This window comes from Sturnira hondurensis, unplaced genomic scaffold (assembly GCF_014824575.4).
Source record: "Sturnira hondurensis isolate 20B ecotype Veracruz unplaced genomic scaffold, ASM1482457v3 Scaffold0021795, whole genome shotgun sequence".
Classification (NCBI taxonomy): domain Eukaryota; kingdom Metazoa; phylum Chordata; class Mammalia; order Chiroptera; family Phyllostomidae; genus Sturnira; species Sturnira hondurensis.
In genome coordinates, this window is record NW_028094426.1 from 9,435,721 (window position 1) to 9,463,290 (window position 27,570).

A 27,570-nucleotide genomic window follows, 5' to 3' on the forward strand; every position below is an offset into this window, starting at 1 on the left:
CCCGATCACATGACCCTCGGTTTTTCAGAGAGATGATGGCACTACTGAAAAGGAAAAAAAAAATGCGATTCATGACAGTAGGCTAGTATCTGTTGATCAAAAGAAAATGCCAGAAATGCCCGCAGGCATTGTTATTGTATGGATATAATGGTTGGAATAAAATAGCAACGTGTTTTAGACTCAATATAAAATGAAAATATCAATCTGTAAATCAAATCACTGATGCCAAATGCCTCCGAAGCAAAACGCTTTTCCTTTTTGGCCAGCCTGTGCAGCTGAACTTACTTGGTGGAGGGATTTATTATGTTAAGCAAATGTCCTCTATTGATGTGGTAGTTTTTTAAAGTCATCTTATCTTAAAATGACACAACCATATCTAACACATTCTTTTTTCCTTCTCATTTGCTGGGAGAAAAGACGGAGATGGAACCTCAATATGAGGTAAAATGTGATTTGGTATCACTATATTTTGGCAAAGAAGAGTAAAATGAAGAAGCATTTTAACAAAATAACAAGCTAGATATGCTTTAAACAACTGAATTTCATTCTGATTGTGCTTCCCATTGTGACAAGCAAGTTTGGAATATATAGTATATGTTAGCATTAAAAGTCAGGTATGCTCGTGTGGAATCTATTAACTTGAGAGAAAATTACTCAAATTGAAGAAATAGCTGTTTAAAATGGGTTTAGAAATATATTTTACTGAACAAAGCAAGCTAGAAAATTAGGCTACTTTATCAGGATTAGAAAGTGCTATGAATTTTAAACACAAAGCTTTTAAAAACAATGCAGAACATATCTGAGATTATCATACCTCAATGTCATTATAAATCTTTTTCTCAACAACTGATGATGTCTGCAGAGTTACTTTTTACAGTGACCTGTCTTTCGTTAAAAAAAAAAAAATTTGTGCTAATTTCTCTGTGGGCAGTTTTATCTCGGCGACTGCTTCATTGTACCTGGAGACTCACATGCTTTCCATTAGCAGATGTACAGATGGGCTCTGAATGGGGCTCTTCAGCACGTGGAGCTCTGGGTTGGGCCGTGTGGGTTATTGCAGCTACCACTTATGGACCACTTTACAAGACAACGCTGCCTCTCACACTGCTCACAAACAATTCCCAAGTTGAACTCCTCTCTCTATTTTTCAACTAGTCACACCTCCATTTCAATCCCTACTCCTTTTCACTCAGCCACCACCAGAGACCTTGATTCCTCAACAAAAGAGGGATGTGCTGGTGAAGGAGGCCTTGCAAACCTCCTCTGGGGTAAGGGTCTAACCAGAAAGGGTTGCCTCAAACTTTTGCCAAGTCCTGGGCACCATCAGGACATGAGAATCATTCACAAATTCCTGAAAACACATGAGGCAAGGAGAAAGGATGGGAAAAAGACGTTTGGGAACTGGGCAGGAAGAATGGTCCTGACCTAGACTTTGGAAAAGTTATGAGTGAATACATCATGCCTGCAAGCTGGATTCACTCTGCAGATGCACTAAAAATTATCTAGGATCTCCCCGGATGGCACACATTTTTTTTCCAAGGCACTGAATAGGTGTACGCGTGTGTGTGTGTGTGTGTGTGTGTGTACATACACACTCATATCCTGTAGTTCCCTCATAACAGATGGGCTATAGGTTCCTTTTTCAACAGTCTTAAATAGAAATTACATATAACCATGTGGGAGTGATGTATATTTCAGACAAATAGTCTACACTGCACACTTATTACAGAGGTTTTATCTGCCTCTCACAGAACTTCCTATTATGAAACTAATAGGTTTGAGTTAAGGCTATTCCTGGTTAGATTTCCCTCATCAGAAAAGAGAATATAAATAGAAGAGAGAATATAAATAGTTTCTTACTACGTATAGTTGGATATAAACTTACCTTCCTTTTACATCCACATTTAAATTTTTATGCATATTTAATGTTTTTAATACTATGTGTATAATTGCTTTGAGTGTGGCATTTATTTCCTCCCCCTACGTACATGTTATATCATAGATGTAATTTCTCCCAAGGGCTTCAGGGGAGTTACTAAATGTCAAAATCCAAAGGGAATTCACGGGTAATCTTAAAAATGTAAAACCTAAGGGAAGAAAATATTTCAGCTGTTAAGTTTATAACCAAAAATGAGAAATGGAAGTTACAGCGACACCCTGTAAGGTAAAAGGGCATTTAGAAAATGGAGTTCCAGACAGTTAACACTGTCAACTGAGGCTGGATGTCCATTTACTCGGCTTCTGACACATTTACTCTTGAGAAAGGTTTACTGGGTTGACTTGGCTCAGTTTTTATATTTAATACATGAAAACTAAAGAGCAGAAAAAAAATTTAAATGTGAAAGGCTAAGAAGTGTTGAAATACAGAATGAACAAATAAGACAGGTTTGTTCATGGCATCTCAAGATGACCAAATGCTTAGAGAATAAAATTCTAGAATCTCTCCTCTCCAGGATCTGAATTCAGTCTGATACTCCATCGGTGCCTCTGGTGCTCGCCCTGAAGTATCTCATGCTCTCACAAACTCTGATGGTGACGACAACGATAATAATAAAAGCAATGACATTAATAGTAGTGGAATACAACTCCGTTTTGAGAACTCACTAGGTGCTGGGCTCCAGATAAACACTTCATGTATCTACTCTCTTTTAATCTCCACAATAACTTAAAAAACAGTTACTCTTATTATCTCCATTTACAGATGAAGAAACTAGGGGTTATAGATACTGAGGAACTCATCTAAGACAACAATTCATAAGTATCATGAATAGAATTGAACACAGCCTTTTCTAACTCAAAGTCCAGACTTTTAATTACTACACTTCCACCTCCTAAACCAGCATACTGGTAGTTATTATTTTGCAGAAATACCCCCTACCTTATCAAATTGGCATTCTCCATCCATTCCATCCCTGACAAAATCCTACCTAACCCAGTTCGACGGTTCCCTTCAATATGAAGCAGCAGAGACACTGCTTTCTTCCTTTTGAATGTAAACATGATGACTGGAGCTGTGGCAGCCATCTTTCAACACTGAGGAAAATGAAAGGAGAGTAACAGGCACCAAACCTGACACTGATTATGAACTAAGAGCCATGACAGATTGCATCTTCACACTTTTTACAAACATATTTTTATTTATTTTTTAGAGAGGGGAAAGGAGAGAGAAAGAGGGGACAGCAACATCAATATGTGGGTTCATGCACCCCCTCATGCACCCCCTTTTGAGGACCTGGCACACAACCCAGGCACGTGCCTCAGACTGGGAATTGAACCCCAGTTTGGTTCACAGGCCAGCACTCAACTACTGAGCCACACCAGCCAGGGCCATCCAGACTTTTTTTTATGAGAAAAATAATTCCTAGCCCTGGCTGGCATAGCTCAGTGGATTGAGCGCGGGCCTGCGAACCAGATGATCAAGGTTCGATTCCCAGTCAGGGCACATGCCTGGGTTGCAGGCCAGTTCCCGGCAGGGGCCAGTTCCCAGCAGGGGATGCACAAGAAGCAACCATACACTGATGTTTCTCTTCCTCTCTCCTTTCCTTCCCCTCTAAAGATAAATAAATAAAATATTTTTTAAAAAAAGAAAAATATTCCTTATGTATTTAAGTCAGTGTTAAGTTCAGAGCCATTTGTAACCACACCCAATCCTAACTGATGAGGTCCCCAGACGGTTTGCTTTTGCTCTATTGAGCTCGAAATCCAACGGTGCACTATCTCCATTAATTTCCCTTGGGCATCACTCTCTACAACCATGGACACAAAGTATCTCCCCCACCACACTCCCTCTGCTCTGCCTGAGACCCCTGGATACCACCAACTACACTTATCCAGGCCCCTAACTCCCGATTCATCTACATTGGTAAATCAGAAGGGATCAGAGTCCACCTAACAAAATGTGGAAGAAAAAGTAGCAGGTGAAAGAGGATCCTAGTAAGCTGTAGGTATTATCAGGAAAAGCTGAAAAATGAAAAGCCTCAGAAAAGCAGAGATTTCTGCGGGAGGAGCAACCATCAGAGAGGCTTCTGAAGGAAGCATCTATGCACTGATGTCTGACCACGTTACTGAAGAGACAGAGAGAGGAACTGCTTCATCAACAGATAGAGAGTATAAGGAGGTCTAGCATTAGTGGAAAAAACGGGAGGAAGTAACTCAGGCCCAACTCCTAAAAAGCTATCCGGAGAATATACTGAGTCTGCATAAGCCGAAACACGTTTCAAAGTGTCTGCCCATCCCAGTGAACGACAATCCTTGAGGGCCATGGCTACATCACTCGACGATGTTACATTGACCTTACATGCACAGTGGTCATGGTAAACTTAACATACACGAAATCTAAGTAAGTTCAGTATTAGGTAAGCTTTAATACAGCAGAATGTCTGCACGGAACACAACTAAACTCAATGAGTCCATCGCTGTCTGCTTGTATAAATAAATGGGATTTTATTTCATTAATCTCTTTCATAAACACTGATACAGCACTTAGCTTGTACTGGGTACTGTTCTGAGAGCTTCATACATAACCTGACAAATATTTAAAAAATTAAGCAGTTATGTGACACTCCAGGCTCTGACTGGAGCTATCTTGCTGAGAAAGTCTGGGAGTAACATGGTGGGTAGACCTGTTTTCAGCCTGTCCGAGAAGGAATTGTTGCTTTAATGAAGCAACAATGAAATGAAATTTCACTGACATTTATTCAACAATTTAATGAAATGTATTGCGGTAACCTTAGTGAATAGGGTCATACAGGTTTCAGGAACACATTACTAGGACACATGATCTGTATACTGCACTGTGCCCACAACCCATAGTCACAGCACCTTCTGTCACCACACATTCGGTCCCCTTTACCCTCTCCCGTCCCCCACACTCTCCACTCCAGTGACCACCATCCTGTTGTCCGTCTGTGTCTCTGAGTTTTGGCTTTCCATGCCACCTATGAGTGAAGTCGTATGGTTCCTAGCTTTCTTCAGTGACTTACTTCACTTGGCATACTACTCTCAAGGTCTATCCGTGTTGCCACGAATGGCAGAGTCTCACCTCTCCCCGTGGCTGAGCAGTACCCACTGCACACACGTGCCACGTCATCGCCATCCCACCCTCTACTGAAGGGCTCCTTGGTGCCTCCATGTGTCGGCCGCCGTGAATAATGCTGCAATAAACATAGGGGTGTGTATATCTTTGTGAATAAAGGTCTTGGAGTTGTTTGGGGTAGACACCCAGAAGAGGGGTGGTTGGGTCACACGGTAACTCTATTTTCAGTTTTTTGAAGAATCGCCAGACTGTTTTCCATAGCCCTTGATGGCTGCACAGGCTTATGATTCCCGGCCCAGGGAATCTTTCCTCAACCTCGCCTGTCCTGCCCCAAGGATCTGCGAGTGACTACTGTGTCCTATGCTGTGTGCTTGGCAACGATTAACAAACTTTCCTGACTAGAAACCACTCCAATCTAAGAGAGCACCGGGAATATTTGCTAAATGGCAAATACAAGTGCTGGAAGGAGGGGGACAGTCAGGAGATGCGATGGTGGGGTACAAGGACAGATCTGCAGCCCACAAGGGGGCAGACGTGAGGCAGAGAAGGGTTGGGGTTTCCTTCTTCAGCAGGGAGGAATCAGAGGAGAGGTGCATGGAAGAAGAGTAAATTATACAACTCTCACTAACAGACAAAGTATGGGTTTTGTTTTTATTTTTTTTAAGATTTTATTTATTTATCTTTAGAGGGGAAGGGAAGGAGAGAAGGAGAGAAATATCAATGTATGGTTGACTCTCGTGAGTCCCCTGCTGGGAACTGGCCTGCAACCCAGGCATGTGCCCTGACTGGGAATTGAACCGTGATCGTGTGGTTCACAGGCCCGCGCTCAATCCACTGAGCTACACCAGCCAGGGCTTGGGTTTTGTTTTTCTGACCTCAGTCCTAGTTTTAGTCAGTTGAACTGAGCAAATTTATATTAAATTTCTTCTGCTCTCCTATTCTAAGCTATGTATTTAGTCAGAGCATTAATAACAAAATGTCTTGATTGGCAAACACTGTTTTCAGCCTAAAGACAAACCTTCTCTTCTCTTGAAACGTTTCTGATTTTGGTTGAACGAATGTCCTGACTTCTTTCACGGTGCGGGGAAGGGGTATGGGGAGTACAGGGTGAGGAAGGCATTGTAACCTTATGGCTTCAACCCAACGGTATGTTCTCACCCAGTATTTGCACAAAGTCCATATCTAACGCGATCATCTACCAGTGAGTTTTGCCCAAGTACTGTCACGCAGTTCCAGAACCTGTTGCTTGTTTAAATGTATTTAAATTCTAACAGGCTTAAACCAAAGACTGAGGTTCCTAACGGTGGAATTTCAGGCATTAGCCACAGGAACAACAGGAAGGGGGTGGTGTCCAGAGAGCCCGCAAGGGCGGTTTTCTAAAACTGGACCACTCACACCAGCGTGCTTATGCTCCCACAGTTATGTGTTCATTGTACTCGTCTGCTTAAAAATCTACACTCCCACAGTGCATAATCTTCCGTGTCTACAGGACCTGACAGAACCTAATAATATCCACGTCCTCTGTTCTTTGGTTCAACATTAATAACGATACATGAGAAAACTCTGCCATGTGTACACTAAGGTTTCCTTTCTGTAAACTCGCGAAGTCTTTTCTAAGTGCCTTCGCGCTGTGAATGGCTGACAGGGTATATGGCGCACAGCACACACATGAACATTTCTACTACAGTTGTGGGACCACGTGACAGAGAAGTGTCCACTGAAATACTGTACACAGTCTGGATATCGTTGTTTTAGCTAAAAATTGCCCCCAAACATATAACCTTCCTTTATTCATTTGGTTTCAGGGAAGCTGGTCTTTACCTTTTCAGTTGAGACACTATTTTACTAATATTCCAAACCACCCACAGGCAAGTGCTCTCAAACTTATTATATTGCCTGGCTAATGAAAATGTGTTTTGAAGTAGACTGCAATAAAAGAAAGAACACAACCTTTTAAACTTTTAAAGCTTTTTAGGATTTTTTTAGCAAAATTTAATTTGAACTCTATAGGGTGTGAAACCAAATCCTCAGTTGCTGTTTCTTCTTTCTCGTTATTCACAGGTTCTAATTTTTTAAATGGGTTCAAAAATCCTATTAAATTATCAAAAGATTTCTAAGTCCTTGCACTAAGAAACAATCACATACAGATGATCTTTGTAATTTACAAATCAAGGTCTCCTAACCTTGATTTTGAAAACTCCCAGGGTGTTTCTATCTTAATCTGTAAGATTTTCTTTAAGTCTCAAAAAATTAATAAACATAATCCACATGAATTTTTGAAAAAAGAATATTCCAAGGAACCAAGGCCTCATTCGGTCACTGTTGCCGTTGTGCAAAGGACTTATTCACGAACTCTGTCTTGTCTTTCAGAAGAGAGCATACGATTTAATACACTAAAGAGATTACTAAGAAAAATGTAAGAACATGGCTGGTTTTTTTCCTATGTCAGAAAATACTACCCCTCTTTCCACATTAGCTGCATTTTTCTTTTTGGCGCATTAATAAAAAATTGAGAATTGTTGCATTTAAAATGAATTGAAAGCAACAATAGTTTTATTAAAACTATGAAGTGGCTGGATTCATAAAGCAAAGGAAAAACCGAATTTGATAAGGGAACAAGGTTGTTAGACAGATGTTGGTCTTTGTTGGTTTAGTTTTACTGTTTTCTGCGGTGGCTCCTTTACTGTATGTAAGGTCTTCCGGGGAATTACATGTGCTTTTAATTTTCTCTCTCTATCTATTTGTAGTTTGAATACTTAGATTCATATTTAATGATTTGCCTATATCAAACTGCTAATTGACTACACAGACAAACCCGTTACATTTTCTACCTTTCTACATTTAATACTCAATTATCCAACCTGGAAATGGAATGCATTCCCAAAGTTTGTAAATTCATAGCTGGCTGGAAATTAAAATGTTCCTCTAGAGATAAACAATATTTTGCCTGATACTAAGTCCCAAGTCAGCCCAGGTACGCATGTTTTACCTTCCCTAAACCTAAGACCTACCTCCCCTCTATCGCCCCTATCATCTGCCAGGTTGGGGATGGGGGTCACTCTGAGCTTTAATTTACCTGTGGAACTTGCATTTTGGACAAGGAACTTCAAGATGACAAGGCGAGGAGGGCTGGGTATCCGGTCCTTGGAGGGAGTGGATGGTGAGGAGTTAAGGGAGCTGAAAGCTTCTTAGGCACAAATCACTAGAAACATCCCTCACCCATGAGTCACGTCCCAGTCACTCTGGCCTCCTGGCACGCCGCCACCAACCACAGACTCACTCGCTTTCTTCCATCAGCCCTAGAATCTCCATCCTCTCCACGGCCTCTTACTGGTGATTTGGCTTATGTGCAGCTCACCATAGTACAAAAGTGCAATCTCGCTGCTTCTTTTCTACCGAAAACAAGCACTCAGCCTTTACATACATCAGCAAAATGAGCAAAAAAGGTCCTCCCTAAACTCTGGCTTTGCTTTCATTATTTAGAACTCGTTTCTTATGAGGTGAGTTGTGTCCTTCCCAAACTGCATTATGTTGAAGTCCTAACCGCCAGCATGTTGGAATATGACTTAAATTGGCAATAGGGTCACTGCAGAGGTAATTAGTGACTGCAGTAGGGTGGGCCCCTAATCCAATAGGATTAGTGTCTTTATAAAAACAATGCCAAGTGAAGACACACACAGACACAGGAAGAATTCGGACTAATGCTTCCTCCACCAGCCAGCACACCCCCAGAAGCTAGAGGAACAGGTTCTCCCTCTCTGCGCTCAGGCCTCTGGTCCCCGGAACTGTGAGACAATACATTTCTATTGTTTAAATCACTCAGTTTTGGGGACCATTACGGCAGTCCTAGGAAATAATGTATGAATCCATTTCAAAAAATAAGAAAGACATCACATACCTAAGTTTTAAGAGGTGAGTCTTAAGCAGTTCAAGGTTTAGTCACTTACATTTCAGGACCACATTTCAGAACAAATTCAAACTCAACTCTCCAGGGTACTGCTGCACAGCACCAGGGCGGGGGCTGGGTAGGGGACTGCCCAGGGTAGGGGACTGCCGGGGAGAGGAGCTGAGGGAGGAGGGCGCTGCCAAGAAACCGGCCCTGGGCCTGGCCAAGCAAGGGCTGCAGAAGACAAGACACGAATGGGACTGGTTCCCTGCCCAAGACAAGGTGGCAGTTCAGGAGAGGATAAGAAAACAGTAACAGGCGGCGACTAGCGAAGGAAAAAGAGAAGAGAAAGAGGAAGCTCCCACAGGGCAGCTCTGAGGAGCAGGGGCATCCCCAGTAAGTTCTCTGCCGATGCTCTGGCTGGTTCCTCGTCATGTGTTCGCGCCCCATTAAAGCCAAGGTGATACGCACCGGATCCTACATCTGTAACTTCCCTAGCAAATATTCAGAGTTTTTAACACAGTATCTGGCAACCACAATCTTACTTTTATTTGAGTGACCCTATTTGGGGCACTGAGAAAAGGCACTATTTGACCGAAAACCCACACTGGGGTTTCCTTTGCAAGCTCCCAAAGCATCTGAGCTGTAAGAACGTTTCTGGCCAAATGCCTGCTTCCCCAATGTGCCAGCAGCCGTTTCTGACTCTGCATTCAATGTGTACCCATCTCTGACTGGGGAGGAGCGCACAGGAGAGCTCAGTCTGCACATTCCCCCAACTCATGGCCTCAGCGTCCTCAGAAAATTCCTCCTCTAACACCATTTACTCTAAAAACTGTTACCACCATGTAACAGACATAAATTGAGGCAGATCCTCTGGAAATCGGTGGAGTTAGTAACACCATGTATGTCTGATACAGGGTGCAGCCAAGAGGGAGGCCCCAAAAAGGGATTTGGAATGGGGTCCAAAACTCAAGGTGTCTAGGAAATATTGGAGAGACATATAAGGTGTCCTCACCCCTTTCCCACAGGTGTGAGTTGGGGAAAAGGGACACATGGAGCAGAAACATGCAGGGCTGTTTTGTACAGCCACAGCCCTGCAGCTAATCCATGGCCTGGGCATTTAACATACCTATAGCCTTTGGTGGGTCACTCGGATATGTTAAATAGCCGTGGCCATGCTTGGAGCCAGGGGGGTGAAAGTCACCCCCCCCACAAGATGTAACTGGGGGCAGGTCTCCCGAGTTGCAGCGCCTGCGTGGGAGCTTGGAGAAGACTGGCTCTAGGACATGGGGCCACACCTGCCCAGACTCATGATGGCAGCCCAGTAAACTTGGAAGAATACAGGAATGCTGGCAGGTGTAACTGATTAGGAGGAGGAGGAGTTGGAAATGGGGCTGCAGAGGAAGACTGGCACGGGGATTTAAACCCAGACACGGCAGCCATTGGGAAGAGAAAGCCACGTGCTTCTGGCAGAGTGGGGACCCCTGCAGCCATGTGAAGGAGAGAACCACGAGGTTTGGCCAGAGTGGGGATCCCCACAGCTTTAGTAGGGGGAACCACCACACGGCTTCCGGGTGCTCCCTTTGGCCGCATGGCCTGAGAAGCAGGAGAAACTTTGCCTGGAAAATGGGTACACAGAACCTTTGCCAGTGGACCGTGAGAAGGTGCCACATGACTTTGGATTAATTAGAGATCCTGCCTGGACGGCGACACAGCTGATGGTGCCAGGAACATGGGTCTCCGACGTTTGCTTCTTTTCCTGAGTTCAGTACCTCAAATTAGGGTGGGGGATAAGGGAGCGCTGTGTGCCTATGTGCGTATCCTAAAGGACTTTGATATTTTAAATAAAGACGTTAGGTCACTACTTTAAGTCCTTATAGCATTAACTAAACCTTTCCTTTCCTTTCCACAAATCTCTGGCATTGGAGACATCTTGCCTGTGGGGCAGTGGACATAACGAATCTTGGCCCCTGTTGTTCCGTAATAGTTTTTGGCGCCCCTGGGTGGGCCAAATACTGTGCCCCCCTTGGACCTCTGTTCCGTAACATGTCCAGAAATACTCAAACGCTGCACACCTGGAAGAACATCAAATACAACATCCCGTGAGATCGTGAGACTGTGGCTTCGAGAGCGTCTGTCTCTCTGCTTCTGAGCATGAATCTCCTTCCCGGCTTCCGTGCGAGTCACGGTTCCTCTGAGTCAACCGTCTTGAATGAAAAACCCTGAACTTTTCCAGCCTGCTGAAGGAGCAACCGAAGAAGACAGCTAGTGGAAAGGGGTGGGTTCAACTAAAAAGTATGTTCAGTGACACAGGAATGCCAGGTCAGCTCCCAGGAGCACGGGTGTTAAAAAGCAGAGCAGGACAGACAGTATCAGCTACACCTGGGTGTGTGCTGACCGACGGGAGATGAAGATGAGAAATGTACTTCAAAAATAATTTCAGCAGAAAAGTCTATTTCATAAGCACTCAACTTAGAAAACACCATCTCGGATGAAAACGCCTCCGAGTAGTTTCAAAGATTTTCATTTTATATTTTTGAAAGGCATTACACTAATGAACACTGTAAGGTGAGAACGCTGGGCGGGGAGAAGCAAATGTGCTTTTTACTCCTCTGAGTTATCCAAGTTGCAATCCCAGCTAGAAGCCTCAACCTCTGTGAATGCAAATGTAGATAACATCATAAACTCTGAGGTAATTTATATGCTTTTTCTTTTTATTAAAAAATAAACAGGAATATTTTAATTATTCACTAGAATGTTAATATCGAACCAGTGTGATAGCAGCTAACACTCTACAAACAGCCTTTTGCTGGTTTTGTGTGACACAGATGATCTAAATTCTCTCCAATTTCATCGACTATTCAGTGCCTCCCCCGTTGTCCCTGCCCAATTTAGCAGCTTTGTAGCATAGAAAACAGACTTTCCAAGGCCCCAGTTGATGATAACTTTTTTACAAAATGCATACTTGTAACACTCATTCTTGGGTCACTAGCAACACAAAGCATCACCCCAATAACTCAAGTCAAAGCATGAATTTCCTTTTCACCCTGAATCACTGAAACAACTGTATTAGTTCTCCATTTTGCTTCATGTGCCTTGTCTTGCTAATGCTTTCTAAACAAAAAGATAGCCTATCTTTCTTTCACCTTCACAGCCTGAATCGGATTTCCTTAACAATGTTACACGGTTTCTTCCTTATTACAAGAAGAAAAAGAGAGAGCAGAAGTGGTGAGACCGGCAATAAAGGAACAGGTGGAGGAGGTCTTGGAAAGGGAAGCATCGGATTCCTGGCCTGGGAAAAGGCCTCGCTTCTCTTGAGTTCCCTCCCTGACAAACGGCACCATTGCGAGTTGTTTTGTCCTCTCCCTCCGGGCTTGGTGTACACTCATTCACCAAACGCTACTCATTCTGCCCCTTCATTTCCCACAGCTGCACACTCCTCTCTGTTCTCACTGCACTCACCTCCACCACTGGGACCCTCACCGTGGTCGGCGATACTGTTACAACAGCTTCCTAACCGGTGCCCTGTCTCCAGCCCACAATCTCTGCCCAGGGGATGTTTCTCAAATGAGAAACTGACCATTGCTCCTCCACCACAGATGTCTGGAGGAAGGCTGTCTCGTGGAAGACCTTTATCCCCAGTGTCTGGCACACAGCAACTTCACTAAATCCTAGTGAAGGAATGGAGGGAGGAATTACAGTTAAGTCTTCACTTAATGTCATCAGTGGGTTCTTGAAACCGTGACTTTTAGTAAAATGACACATAATGAAGCCAATTTTACCACAGACTAATTGATGTAAATAAGAGTTGGGTTACATGCAGCCTATTTCTGGTTGCCGAAACATCACCAAAGTTCTAAATAAGGACACAAAGCACTTCTAATATTAAACACTGAAATGAATGTGAGCTACACATACACTTAAGAAAGATTAATAAAAACCAACAGTGCCATTCTTTTCCAATTCGTGCATTTCAGACAATCCGTGTTTCAGATCAGAGGTCCCCTCATTCCTGCCTACAGGGGAGAGGCAACCACGGAAGTTTTGAACAGGACTAATTCCCTTGGCTCCATTCGAGACCAAGTGAAACTGGAATCTCTGGTGGCAGGATCTTTTCAGCTGTTCATTTAAGAAGCTTTTCAGGAAATTCTAACACGTAGCCCAGATTGAGAATCCCATTCTAGATGGTGGTTTGACTTTAGGTATTTGTCCCTGGGCAAATTCCTTGTGAATTTGACCTTTACGGATCCTGGTTTTCCCACCTAAAAATGAAAGTTTTGTGGTGGACGCAACTTCTTTATATTTTATAATCCTTTTTGGTTTTCAAAGCATTTACAACCTCTGTTTTGCTTCAACCAATTTTTTCCTCAGTTAACACATATTTCCAAGTTAAAAAAATATTATTTCATTTATTTGGCTTATAAAATAAACCCAGAAGCCTGCAAATGTTTTTTAAAGCAAACAAAGAAATACTCGCCCGTGCAGAACAAAAGAGGGCACAGGAGAACAGCTTGTTCCATTTTCTAACTTTCGAATGTTTAGTTGCTCCATTTCTCTTGGCTTATCTGACAATGTACAAATCAAGGAAAAACAGACGTGAATGTGTAAAAACCTTTTACTGACTTAGACAAAAGGGGAGGCAGGCAAAATTCCAATATGAAAAGTATGTTTCCCACCTACTAACTACTTCCTGGGAGGACAAAAATACCACACACAATCACCAAATTTTACGGATTTTGTTGAGAGCCATTGTGTTAATTTTGTTCAAAAGGAAAAGAAGCAAGTTCCACACTCTTTCACCTCCTCAAATGGATGGTTTCAGCATTCTAACAAAGACTTTTTTTTTGCATATGCTTCCATTAAAATCATGACTGCGGTATACGCTGATGATTTCAATAACACCCCCTCACTTCTTAAGTCGTTTTATTGCACGGCTTGCTGAGCAATTTAACACGCACAGTCCCTAATTTCCTTGTGCTAGGGATAGTAATACAAGCTTTGTCTTGCTTCAACCAATTTTTCCTTCAGTTAACACATCTTTCCAAGTTAAAAAAATTTTTTCTCATTTCTCTGGCTTATAAAATAAACCCAGAAACCTGCAAATATTTTTTAAAAGGAAATAAAGAAATATTCACCCATGCAGAAGAAAAGAGAACAGCGGAGAATCGCTCGCTCTGTTTTATAATATTATGGAACATTGTATAGTCTTCTGTCAGTATTTATTATCAGTCATTTAGTTTATGATAGAGAATAACTTTTGATTACTGATGCTTGCAGTATTACTCACTCTGTCTTGGACTGTTTGAAGATCTGTATTTTTATTACAAAGTCTAATAAAAATAAAGTGAAAAACCCATAGGTCCCAAAACTGATTCCTGGCTTGTGTTGTACGTCACTCCTCCGCAATCTAAAAAGTATTTCTTTCTGCCGTTACTCCCTGTCTCTTGCTCATAAGCAAATTTATTTCCTAATGCCTCATTCTTTATTTTAGCCATTAATCTCCCATTGAGAACCTTACCAAAGGCTTTTTTGCCAATAAAAATATTTCATATCTACTAGGTTTCCCCTACCCACAAAACCATCCAACACTGCTTGGAGGGGAAAAAAAAATCAATCTTTTGTACCTGGATTTAAGTTTGCTGATTTGACTCAAAGTATTTTTCTCTAACTTCTTTGGGTCTTTACAGAAAATAATAGAACCACAGTGCAAAGAACCCTATTTCTCTTTGTTATAGGTTGAACTGTGCCTCCCCTAAAAGAGATGTCTAAGTTCCAAGCCCTAGTACCTCAGAAAGTGACCTATTTGGAAACAGGGACATTGCAGAGGTAATTAGTTAAGTAAAAGATAAGGTCGAGGTAAGTAGGGTGGGGCACAAAATGATCAGTGTCCTTGTAAGAAAATGAGTGGCACAGAAGTACACAGGGAGAGGACAGCCACATAAAGACAGAGCCTGATCCATGTATAAGCCAAAGAATGCCGAGTATTGGCAGCAAACACCCGGAGCTGGAAAAGGCAAGGAAGGAATTCTCCCCTACAGACCTCAGCAGGAACACGCCCCTGCCGACACCTTGGTTTCAGGCCGGAACCATGAGAGTACATTTCTGCTTTTTTGAGCCACCCAGTGTGAGGCACTTTACTATATAGCAGCCCCAGGAAACCAATACACTCCTCTCTTCTCACTGTCCCCACATTTTTGGGGCCCTGTCTAGTTCACACACACATGTGCACACACAAACAGAGAAAGCATCTCTAGTGGTTGCTGAGCATCACTTAATCTAACAGTAGTTCCATCAGGTTGACATCCAGCTGGTGATTTGCACATCTATCTCCTGAGGCGGCCCATCTAATTTCTTATACCAGCCAAATCCATATTTCCACAACTTCTAAAAATTGGTCCCTCCTACCTCCAGGTAACAAAGAACAATCATCCTTTTCCATGATGTGTGTGTACAAGAGTTAGAGCACAACATCACAAGCCAACCACTGGTCTCTTTCTAAATGATACACCCACTTTCTTTTGACTCACTCTTCTTGGGAAGGTTTTCATCCCCCCATTCCCTGCTGGGCAATTCCTCCGCATACACTCCAGTACCATTTCTTCTCTCCCATCCCCTTTTATCTCTCACTGCTTCCGCTTCTTCATCTTCTGACTGTCCTCAGCTTTGACATCGCTCTCTGCCCTTCATCAGATGGACAAGAGAAGGAAAGGCCCACTTTTGTAGTCACTCCCTAGCTGTTTTCTGAGTGCCTCAGGTAGGGGAGTGTGAAAATAAACAAGAACTTTAGCCCAGAAATCAAGGGCAGTTGGTAAGTCATGACCCAGTGGACGTCCCCAGTGCATCATCCCTGCACCGTCAGCAGAGCAGGTAAACTGCCCCGCCCCCAAACAGTGGAAGTGCCCGAAGTGAGGGTGCTCTTGCCATCCTTCCTCTTCATGTCAACAAGGGTTTACTGTGGGCTGTCATGCACTTGTTCTACTTTTCCCTTTGAGTATTTCATGTCTGTCACCCCCTACAGTTTTTCTCCGAACACTGGGTCTCCCTATTGTCTTACTTTCCTTGTCCTCCAAAAAAGTACAGTTCAACATACAAATCTCATTCAGTGACTCCAGAAAAACAGCTGTGCCTCCAAAGGCTAAACACAGTCTATGTATAATATGTTACATACGCAGCAACTGCAGGCCAGGGAGCAGGATTGAGCAATAACTAAAGTATGGGATTGGGAGTCAAAGTCCTTCCGATTTCTGCCACATCCTCAATGTAAAATGGCCTCGATCTAGCCACTTAACTTCTGAGCTTCAAGGCTCTACTAAAAGTTCTTCCTTATTTCCCTCATAAAGGAACAGCAAAAAGAATTTGTAAACTACTAACTTCACATAATTTATTAACCTTTATTTATTTAATTTTTCTTTTCACCGAACATGTATATCAAGTCTGCCCATTCAAAAATTCTAATTTCCCAGCATTTAAGAGTTTGCTAGTAACCACCGGGCACAGACACTAAAGAATAATAACAGCCACAGTTAATATGTTAAGAATTAAATACAAAGGAATTATACAATATCAGAGACAAGAACAAATGTCTACAGATCTAACATCTATGCCATGTATCACAATTTCACTGAGAGAAAAAAATACTTAAGGTTTATTTTAATGGGAAAATACAGATTTATTAAAAAATTAAATTTTATACATGTGGTTTATCAATGTATCTATTGATGCCCCTGTACCTGAAAACTAAACCTATCAATAAGCATTTCCTAGGAACTTAGTATGTATTAGCCCGTGTGCCCACGGATTTCTCTAGGCAAGCCAGGTCTGGAGAAGGCAGCTATGGGATTCTGAAATAATATGGCATTTTATTATTTTTTAAAATAATATTATTTTAAAATGCATTATATTTTTTTAAATTTCACACAGTGAAATTTTCACACCTGGCTGGTGTGGCTCAGTGTACTGAGCACCAGTTCAATTCCCAGTCTAGGGCACATGCCAAGATTGTGGGCCAGGTTCCCACTAGGGGGCGTGTGAAAGACAACCACACATTGAGGTTTCTCTCCCTCTTATTCTCCCTCCCTTCACCTCTCTCTAAAAATAAATAAATAAATAGTCTTTAAAAATTTTTCACACAGTAAAATTTTACACAGGCTAGTATATACCACATAAAAAAAGTAAGCTTTTCCTTTCCTTTTTTTTTTTTTTTTGAATCCCAGAAGCCAAGCCAAGAGGAGGCAAAGAAAGTGTTTTATGTCTAAGAGTATAAACTTACCTGTTGGGAACTGCTCTGCCTGGTTTCAGGAATTATAACTACCCCCCATGGCTAAGGGTGAGTGAGCGACCTCCGGAATGTGAGCCACAGGAGACAGAGCTTGTCTCGGGTAGCAAACGCTGCCTCTGCTTCCTCTGCCCCCAGAGCATGGTCGATATCCATGATGGGTAAGACTCCTCACACAGCGAGGGGCAACCTAAGCCAGACACGATCACTTGGGAGGCCATCATGGAAGGACTCGGGGGCTGCAACAAAGAGAGAGCAATGGACCCTTGCCCCCCGGCTATTCTGACATAGCCCAAGTCCCCATGTTCTCTGGGAGAAGCGCTTCCTGGCTCTAATCCACTTAAGCCTGAAAACTTGTGATGGGGAAGGAGGTGCAGCTCCTTGCCTTGCTAGAGCAGGATCCGGAGTGATGGGGCATAAGAAAGAATTCCTAAAAGTCCTGTGAAACCTGCTTTGCTAAGAGTGGTTTCATTCATATGTTAAGGGTCTGAGCAGGAAATGAGTATGTCTCCCAAAGTTTCTGCAACCCCCTTTCCTGACAGACACTGACTCAGACTAAGCCCTCAGATTTCTTTGAAATGTTATCTACTGTTTGATCCTTGCTGCCCTGTATTCCTATATATTATAGCGCAATAAAAGCCCCTGGAGGAAGGGGCTCCTGGCCTTTTTCCTCCAAGAAACTGGCCACTTCTCCTCCCCAAGCAGATCATGTCTTGGTAGTGTTACTTTCATCTGTGGTATACAGGGGGACTTGGGGGAAAAGTCGCCCCCACACTTACCCTTTTCTTTAAAATGATACGCAGTTACCAAATTCACCATCAGTCGTTCCCACACTGCTAGGAGGCCAGCAAATACAACCTCTCTTCCACAGAGCTCTTCATTTTGCACTCAACAAAGGAGCGGGAGAGTATGAGTAAATGGGGGCACTTTCTGAAATTTTTGCTTGGGGGTCTCAATTCAAACTTACTTCCTGAATGAGATGTCAAGATAATTAGTCTTCACCCTGTAAGTGCTGGAATTCTCAGGGCTAGTTTAAGAAACTGCAAACAAATTTCCACTTTAAACCCTATAACTCTTAACCTAACACACGTTTATAGTCTTAGGCTTTCCTCACTGATAAACTTTCCACTGCAGCAAACCTTTCATAAATTGAAATGCTTTTCTATGAAAAGCAAATCTTATTAAAAAAATTAAAAAGATGGAACACCACAGGGGGCTGGATGTGCCATCTGGACCAATACTCCTTCAGTAGACAAAGATTTGCAGCCTGAGACGAAGGACTCGGTGTGACTTGCAACAATCTGTAGAAATACACAGCCACACTGCCATTTATTCCACTATTTGATTCCTATTTAAAGTTTCTCATTTTTTTAATCTTAGATGTTAATTTGGTATTAATCATAGCATCCTTTTACAGTTTTGATTTCCTTCAGTCATAGCAATTTTCCCACTTTTTCCCCTTTATTTATTTTTTAATGGCTTCTCTTACATTTTCTTGTATTTCTCTGCTTCATCTCCTTGTTTCTGTATCACGTTGGGTTAAATTTTGAATATTCCCCTAGTTTGTAGTTTGTTTTATTTTTTTATTTCCTGCACACTACAAAATCCCAGCGAAGTTTCAAACTCATTTTGCATCCCTTCAAGGTCTGTGTTTCTCAAGCCCCATCTTTCTGTGTTAGTACTCCTCCTTCCCACAGATCTTCATCAGCAATTCAAACCTGATGACGTTATGATTGCATCTTCGGTGTTTTTCTCCTCCAACCTTATTTATCACGCCTGCATTATTTCCAAAGATAAGGTCTAAAATAACTTCAGAGCAGAGTTTGTTAACTACTGCATGTGTGCAAACAGCCCACCGTTACTGAGAGATAAGGCCACACTTCTCTACATTCTGGCATTTGCTGAGCTGAGATCGCTTAGCGGGAGATTGACCTGCTTTCAGACGTCTCTTTTCTATAAGCTTGTTTCCTTTTCTATCTCTCTTCCTATCACCCTGTTCTTGCATAGTTTGATGAAACAAATATGGCTCTCCTTTCTCCTCCCTCACTATACTTCCTTCACGTGTTTACTGCCACTTCACCTCCTTCCTTTCTTTCTCTCTCACCACAGCGCCACTAGCGTAAATGGAAGATCCGTTTTCTTTGACAAAAAGCCACAGAAAAAAGTTTTCATCAGTACTTTTTTGCCTCTAATAACTGCATCAAAATCTTCACAAACCTTTATTATGTCCTACAACTATTTGGATTGCGTAACCAATGGCATCAATATGTAATCTATCTCTTGTTATTGGTTTGCCCTCAAAAGAACATGTCCAAACTCTGCAAAGTTGTGGCATATCTGGAAAGATGAATTTGGATCTCAAGATTTCACTTTGCCTGTCTTCACTTTTCCTTATACGGCTCACTTGCCTTCTCATTAATTAATCAATTCACTCATTCCTACATTCCAAAATATTTTCTTAAGCTCTCCCAGATGCCAGGCACATAATAATCACAGGGAATACAGGTAAGATTTAGTCTTCGGTCTCAGGGAGGTTCACAGTTTTGCCAAAAATCTGAAGGCAGAACAATTGATGGTAATACCATGTGACAAATGCTACTGGTATTTACAACTGTCCTAGGAGCATAGCAGTGTACACAATTAATTAATTCCACCTTAGAGGATCATGGAGTGGTTTGACAGAGTATGGGAGTCTTATTTAAATCTTTAAAAACAGCTAAGCAGAGGGGAGAAGGCTATAACAGAAGGAGAAAATGATACATAACAAAGACAGAAGTACCTGGAATATTTCCAAAAATCAATAATGACCATATGGAATAGAAGCAAAATATCCTTTGAACTGATATTCTTATTTTGCCATAGGAGACTACCTGCCTCACAGAGCTGTTATGAAGAGTAAATATAAATATACATAAGTCCCTTTGGTCCCTGGCATATGGTAAATGCTCAAAAAGTGGTAGCTGTTATTATTTTATTATAGATTACATATGTGCATTTCATCTCTCTTTTCTTTGTTTTTCCCCTCCAGTTCATGCCTTGGTTTCAGATCATTGTGGCTGCTGAGTAAGTGACGTCCAGTGAAGTGACACTCCATTTGGTACACATCTAAGGCGCTGAGGTGTCTGTGATAGCTTCCAGAGTAAAACAATTAGGAGAGAAGGCAAATAAACATAGCTGAGAAGTGGACCATAAAAAAGCTAGCTAGACCACATCTAATTTTTATTCTCAAATACTGAGACTCTTTTTACACCTTTCTTTTTTAAGAGGGAGTCAAGGCTTGACAAAACAAGTTCACAGCTAAGATTCACTGAACACTCCTACCAACAGAGCAAGCCTTGGGGTAAGTGCAGAATGAAATCCAGCTCAGTACCTTCTACTTCCTACAGCTACACAAATGCTTTTGAAAACTGAGGTTCTGAACAATGCTTTGTAATAGTCTGTGGAAAAAAGAGATTCAAGTATGCTCCTTTCTTATTGGAATGGGATAGGGTAGGAAGATGTACCAATATTTTTTAGTAACTTGCAAAGTATTTAATTTAGAGTTATAATGCACTCATATACATTACTTTGTTTGAATTGATAATCAGATTAATTTATTTGCTCAAGGTCACAAAACGTGCATGAGAGAACAAGACCATGCAGTCTTCAGACTCCACGGCCCAAGCGTCTTTCCCAAAGACAATTTAAAGGCTACTAATCACTTGGTTAACCAACATGCAAACACCTTGGTTAACTAAGGTTTTATACTTACAAGGATATATAATCCCAGACTAATATAATTATATATTTCTACCTCACTCTCTCTCCAGATAATTATTTTTGCAATAATCTAAATGGCTATCAAAGTTACAAGATAAATTATGAATATGTAAACTCCTTTTCTTCTAAAATTTTGATGCTAAACTAATGAGAAAACAAAAGCAATGAAGAATTCCAAACATGATAGAGTAATTGTTACCAACACTTGCGTTCTTGCTATAAATAACTTTACAAGTGAACGAAGTGTATAAGGCAACTATTTTAGGCACTGGAAAATTGGCAGCTTAAGATACACTCTAAAATAACCCAGACATACTTTAGCAGGTAAGAACTTACAATCAGCTGTTACAAATATGTTTGAAGACTTAAAGAAAAACATAACCTCAATGAGTGAAAAATGGGAAACTTCAGCAGATAAGTAAAAATTATAATAAATAATCAAATGGAAATTCTAAAACCAAAAAATGTACAATAGCATTCACTTCACAGGATGGGCTTAAAATCTGAGATAGAAAATAAAGGACACTGAATTTAAAGAAAGATCCATGTAACCTGGCCAATGGGAAGAACAGAAGGACAAAAAAAGATAAAAAATAAACAGAACTTTAGCACCCTATAAGACAATATCTAACATTAATGTAGCTGAGGTCCTAGAAGAGAGATAGGATGAGATCAAAAACATATTTGAAAAAATAATTTTTAAAAGTCCTGAACTGGGTGAAAAACAGTGATCTACAGATCTAAGAAGCTCCGCCAACTAGAAGTAGAAAAACTACAAAGAAAACCAAACTTAGGGACTTTGTGGTCAAATTAATGAAAAACAAAGATAAATAGAAAATACTGATTGGTCACACTCAGAATAAAATGAGATATCAGTTACAAAAAAAGGAGGGAGAAGAAAAAGAAGAAGAAATGGTATTCCAAGAAATGGAATAAAAGTGGTGAAATGAAGATAAAATAGTCATTAGGCTATGGAGGAATTGAAAAAAAAGAAAAAAAGGAAAAAGGACTCATGGACGTAGACAACAGTGTGGAGATTGCTGGGGGTGGGTAAAAGGGGACTAAATGATAATGGAATAAATATAATAAAGATTAAATTTTAAAAAGAAATTTAAAAAATAATAAAAGGTACAAACAGAAAACAAAAAAATTAATATACTGTCCTATTTCCTTCTTGCAGTTTTTTGTGTAAATATTGTATATGATTTTTAGCCCAAATTGAGGTTATATTACATATCTTAGAATCTGTTTTGTGTTCCCTAACCGTATATCATATGCAATTTCTAATGGTATTCTAAAACATGTTTCAATTGTTACAAAATATTTAATAATATAATTATATAATGATGTTAATAAAAAAAAGTCAACCCAAGGCTCTACATATAGTAAACTATCCTTAAAACATGGGGGTGAAATAGAGACATTTTCAAATGAATATATCCAGAGAGAATTAATCCCCAACACACTTGCAGGAAAGAACAAAGATAGAAATAAAGATGGAAGGAATAAAGATGGAAAAATATAAAGACTAACTTCACTTAGTTATTTTCTTTTAATTTCCTTAAAACACAAATGATTGTTTAAACAAAAATCCCATCATTGTGCTGAGAAGTTCATAATACAGGTGGAAGAAAAATATGACAATAATCCAAAGGACTAATGGGTGTAAGTGAAACAATATTAATTCCAGGTAGCCAGTGGTAAGTTAAGGATGTATACGGTAATAGCTAGAGCAATTTCTAAAAATATACAAAGAGGTTATATAAAAAGCCAACAGAAAAGGAATAAAATAAAATAAGTTACTTGACGAACTCAAAGGTAGCAGGAAATATGAAACAAAAAAAAAAACAGATCAAAAACAGAAATAAATTGCAATAGGGCAGAATAAATTCTACCTTATAATAGACATCATAACAGAATTTAAAATTGTAAGTCAACAACATGATGTCTAGAAAGGCATAAAATACTTGAAAAGTAAACATTTCATTCTAAATAAAATTCTAACATTCTAAATAATAAGAGAAATGCAAGGGAAATTAGAAAATATTTTAACTAAATATTTTTTTAAATTGGCTCTTTGAACAGATTAATAAAACTGACAGACCCCTAGCAAGACTCTACCAAAAAAAAAAAAGACCAATATAAGGAATAAAAAAGGAGATATAACTACAGACCCTACAGACATCAAACCAATAAAAGAATATTAGGAACAACTTTATACCAGTAAATTTGCCGAGTCAGTCTATTTGTACAATGGAATACTTCTAAGCAGATTCACGCACAGAGTGACAGGGACAGATCTCACAGCTATTATCTTTGGTTGGGGGAGACAAGCACAAAATCCCACTCGATGCTCTAGACCAGCAAAGCTAATCTATGGTGGGTGATAAAACCAGATCAGTGGTTATGTGGGGCAGAGGGTCAAACGAGGAGAATTCACTGGCAAGGGGCACATATGATATTTCTGGGATAATGTAATATACACAATGTCAAGACTTATCACATTGTACCCTTAACACCTGAACCTTACTGAATAAAAATTTACATCAAAAAATTAATGTTTAAGAAAAAATTAAAAATTACCACCCAAATAGGAAGTAATGTGAACTTAGTTCAATTTTTTTTTAATTTAAAGCATTCTTCAAAAGTGTAAAAATACTTCATTTCTATTACACACCTTCTTCACAGAACAGGAAGCATGCACTGTGGGCCTGGAGGTGCGCTAACCACTTTCACCTGCGACACCTCACGCAGAGCGTGCCTGCAATTCCCGGTAAGATCTAACACCAGGCCTCGGGAGCCAGAAAAAGCAACGAAGCTGGAGCCAGCAGACCTGGGGTCAAATCATGACCACATGTCATCTCTGGGTTTTGTGACCTTAGGCAAGTCACTTAATTTTACATTTCATCAGCTACAGGACTGATGTGAAGATTAAGAAGGTATTCTAAAGTAGACACTGATTAAATGAACGAAATAAACCACAATGTGCACAGAGCTATAGGAGACAGAAGATAACGGGGGAGAGTGCGGTTCCAGTCACATGTTTGTCTGTGGATGGGTGAAGGCGAGGGTGCAACATCCACTCTCGATGACTCAACACCAGGTTCCTATCATGAGCAATGGGTGCAGTGACGGCACAGGGTCAGCTGTGGCCCAGACTGAATACACTTTCATTGTGACCTGAATGGCTGCATTCTGGGCAAACAATCCCTTGTCCTGACAAGGTGCATGAAATGGCAGGCTCCTTGGCCACTTCAGTCTCTAAGGGGCTTTACCCAGTTTCCTAAAAGCTGCAAGGAGTCTTCTATTACTATAAATCTTCGAAGTGCCAACATGACTGATGACCATCCACTCCTCCTAATCCTGAGGTTTTGGGAGATTCTGCTCTAAACGAGACAACCAGAATGGAGGTCTTCTGCATACAGCAGCATCATTAAGGCCTAGTTGGCTGATCCTCGGTCAAGTTCTAGGGAACAACGTTAGGCCTGACAGAGTATTCTAAAAGTACCTGAGTATAAAAATCTAGAGGATGACTACAATAGAGGCCTGGATTTAAGACCTGAGAAGTCTCGTATCCTCACCCAAATACTAGTAGGGCACCTAGAAAGTCAACGCTCAGTCACAGAACAGTGTGATAAGGTTTTATCTGACAAAGGTTTTAACAGGATGCCATAGGGGCTCAATGAGGAGATAATGAACCGCGTGGTGGGGAGGCAGCAGTAGTGGGAAACATTCTTTGAGAAAAGTGACCCCTGTACTGAGTCCAAAGACAGGAAGGAAATATCTGGGCAGAAAGTATTTCAAGGCAGGCGTCGCAGCATAAATACTCAAATGGGTTGGACAGTGCCACTCAAAGAAAACTGCAAGAAATTCCACAGAGCTGAAGCAAACGACGTGCAGAGAGAATGAGGAGACGGCACAGGCAGGGTCTGGGGAAGGACCGGTTTAAAAATCAGGCCGAAGGAATTTACAGTTTACACTGAGATGAAGAAAAGCCACCGAAGGATTTCAAGGGAAGAATATCACAATGAAATTTGCATTTTTAAGAGATCATTCTGGCAACCGTGAGGAGAACAGAATGGAAGGGGACAAAAGTACAGACAGGGAAACTAGTTAGGAGACTGTTGAACAGACCCCCGCGGGGAAAGACAGTGGCCTAACACAGCAGCACTCAGACTGGAGGGACGTACTAGATGCAGAAAAGAGGCCCAGCACCCTAGGCTTGTTCCCTGATTTACATGAAGGGAGAGAAAGGAGTCAAGCACAATTCCTGGGCTTCAAGCTGGGCCGGGTACTAGAATAAGTCAACCCACATTTGAAAGCGTCAAAAACAATGACACTGCACTAAAGTTTTAAAAAATGAATCGACACAGAGGCACAGGTTTCCTTAAATACTATGGATGGATACACTAAGAAAAGACCTAAGAAAAATCAAACCCTTCAATTCAGAGAGGAATAAGCCAGAGCTAAAGAAATTCCTGTCTAACATGTTGATGAGTGAATAATCAAGTAACAAGGAAGGCAATTCACTAACAAGAGAGCCATCTACTGCCTTACAAGGATAGTGCAGCAATGGCATGCCACCGAAAAATGCGGAAGAAAGAAAGCCAAGTGTTTTAACACTTCACACTGGACGCGTTGTCACAAAATGTTTGACCCCTCCCGCCAAAAAATCCAATTGGTTAGCACTTGTGGCTAATAACCAAATGTTTTCACTTACTTATTTCACCTGAAAACATCAATTCAATATACATCACCACTTGAATATAATATGCTTACCTGCCATCATTGCTATCATACTGGCTTTGTAGACATTAGTAAGAGACCCAAGTTCTCCGGTCGCTAAGATGGTTTTGAGATGAGCTGTCCCACAGGCCTTGCGAAACTGGCGAATCTCGTCATACAGGGCTGGAGAAGGAGATAATTGAGGCCGTTACAAAACAGGCAAGTGATAACATGACTTGGCAGCCCTTTAGAGCTGGTAGAGCCCATCTCGGATTTAGGAAACATAAAACATTTGTCGCTTTCTAAAAACCGCCCCAATTTAACATAGCCTAGAGCACTCTGTTGCAGTTCCCATCCTGCTACAAGGACTGCTTAGTTCGCTACCAGGAAACCGTTCCTGAGCACTGGCCCCAGGTGGAGAGCCACAAAGCTTTTAAAATATCATTATAATGACATGCAAATTTCCAATAATGTCTACCTCTTCCAGATGACAGGTACTTATAAGAAAAAAAAATTTACCTACTATGCATATAGGGGCTTGCCACTTTGCAAACTAAAGAAAAAAATCTTGGGTCCTTATTGATTCTTCCATTCACACATAATAAGTTGTCTTGTTGGAATATAAAGCAGGCCTTTCCTGAGAGCTCGGCTAATGACAATAAAGACATAACAGCTTGTCCCACTGTCTGCCGGGGCATGTGCCTCCAAATCTGACTAAAATGGGCTGAGGCAGCCCTAGATGTGTGGGTGCGGAACCTGCGTAGAGGGACGCACAGATGCAGCCTTGATCTCTGAACCCCGAACCCTGGACCCACGTCTGGCTTCCTCGGGCTCCATACAGCATCCTGAAAGCAGTTTGATTATTACATATAAAACTACACACAACAAAATAAAATCGAAACAAAAATAAAAGCAAACCACTTCAGATTCAAAGTAACAGAAGTTTAGTAAACAAAATGAGTATAATAAGAATAAAAGTTTAAAAAAAAACTATTTTACAGCCTTTGGTCCTGACACCAGTGAATTTGGGCTTTCTCTCCCCCTCCATCAGGTTGGCCTTATTCATTTCTTCAACTTAAACTATTGCAAATTAGGTCTAAGATCGGGGCTTTTCCTTTCTTCTCCGTGTATGTTTCATGAGAAGCAGTTTTATAAGCACACAGACTAAACTGAGCAGAAAGAAAACATTCACAGAAGGGTTAGGATTGGAGTAAGCATTTTTTAATACAAAAAGGAAAGTTCTGTAACTCACAAGTTTTCTAAAGTACATATAAAAGACTTATAAGACAGCAAAATCAGTCAAATCCACAAAAGTTACAACAAGGACAAAACTTGTCTTCCCAATTCTAGATAACCCGAACTTAAGCTGAAGCCTGAAAGTGGAAACAATACAGATAAAACCAAATATTCCATTACAAGACGCTTAGGTAAACTTCAGTGATTGCTGCCCCAAGAGATGGTACTTGCAGATTTTTAAGAAAAGATGGCGTGTTTTCCCAAATCCCTAATAATCTGTAGTTCTGAGTATTAGAGATGACCCGAGATGCCACACCATGGGCCATACCCTGCCCCTCCTCCCTAAACTGTGAGAAAATCATCTTACCCACGCACCCAATATGACAACGTGTGTGAGAATGCTATGAGGTATGCACAGTAAAAGGACTATGTGATGATCATAATTTATATTCTTTTTACTTACTACCACCTGACTTACTGAATCTAAAATGAGGGAGTTTCCTCTAAGAAGTAGTGACAAAGAAATTGCTTGATCTAAAAATTCAAAAATGCTAATCCAGAGTTAACTCATGGTTTAATTTAATGACTTTTCTACAGCACAGTGTTGCCATCAAAAGCCAGCTGGAGAGTCGACAAACACGGATTTAAAACCCG

The 27,570-nt window shown here is 41.0% G+C and overlaps 1 protein-coding gene across 1 annotated transcript in view; it reads right to left on the bottom strand.

The window, feature by feature from the left end:
* Nucleotides 1-27,570, bottom strand: part of DERA (deoxyribose-phosphate aldolase) — a 96,531-nt gene that overhangs the window by 19,145 nt on the left and 49,816 nt on the right. The window contains exon 6 of the mRNA XM_037033808.1: nt 25,735-25,863. Within this exon, the coding sequence (XP_036889703.1) occupies nt 25,735-25,863 (129 nt within the window). The remainder of the gene's footprint in view (nt 1-25,734; nt 25,864-27,570) is intronic.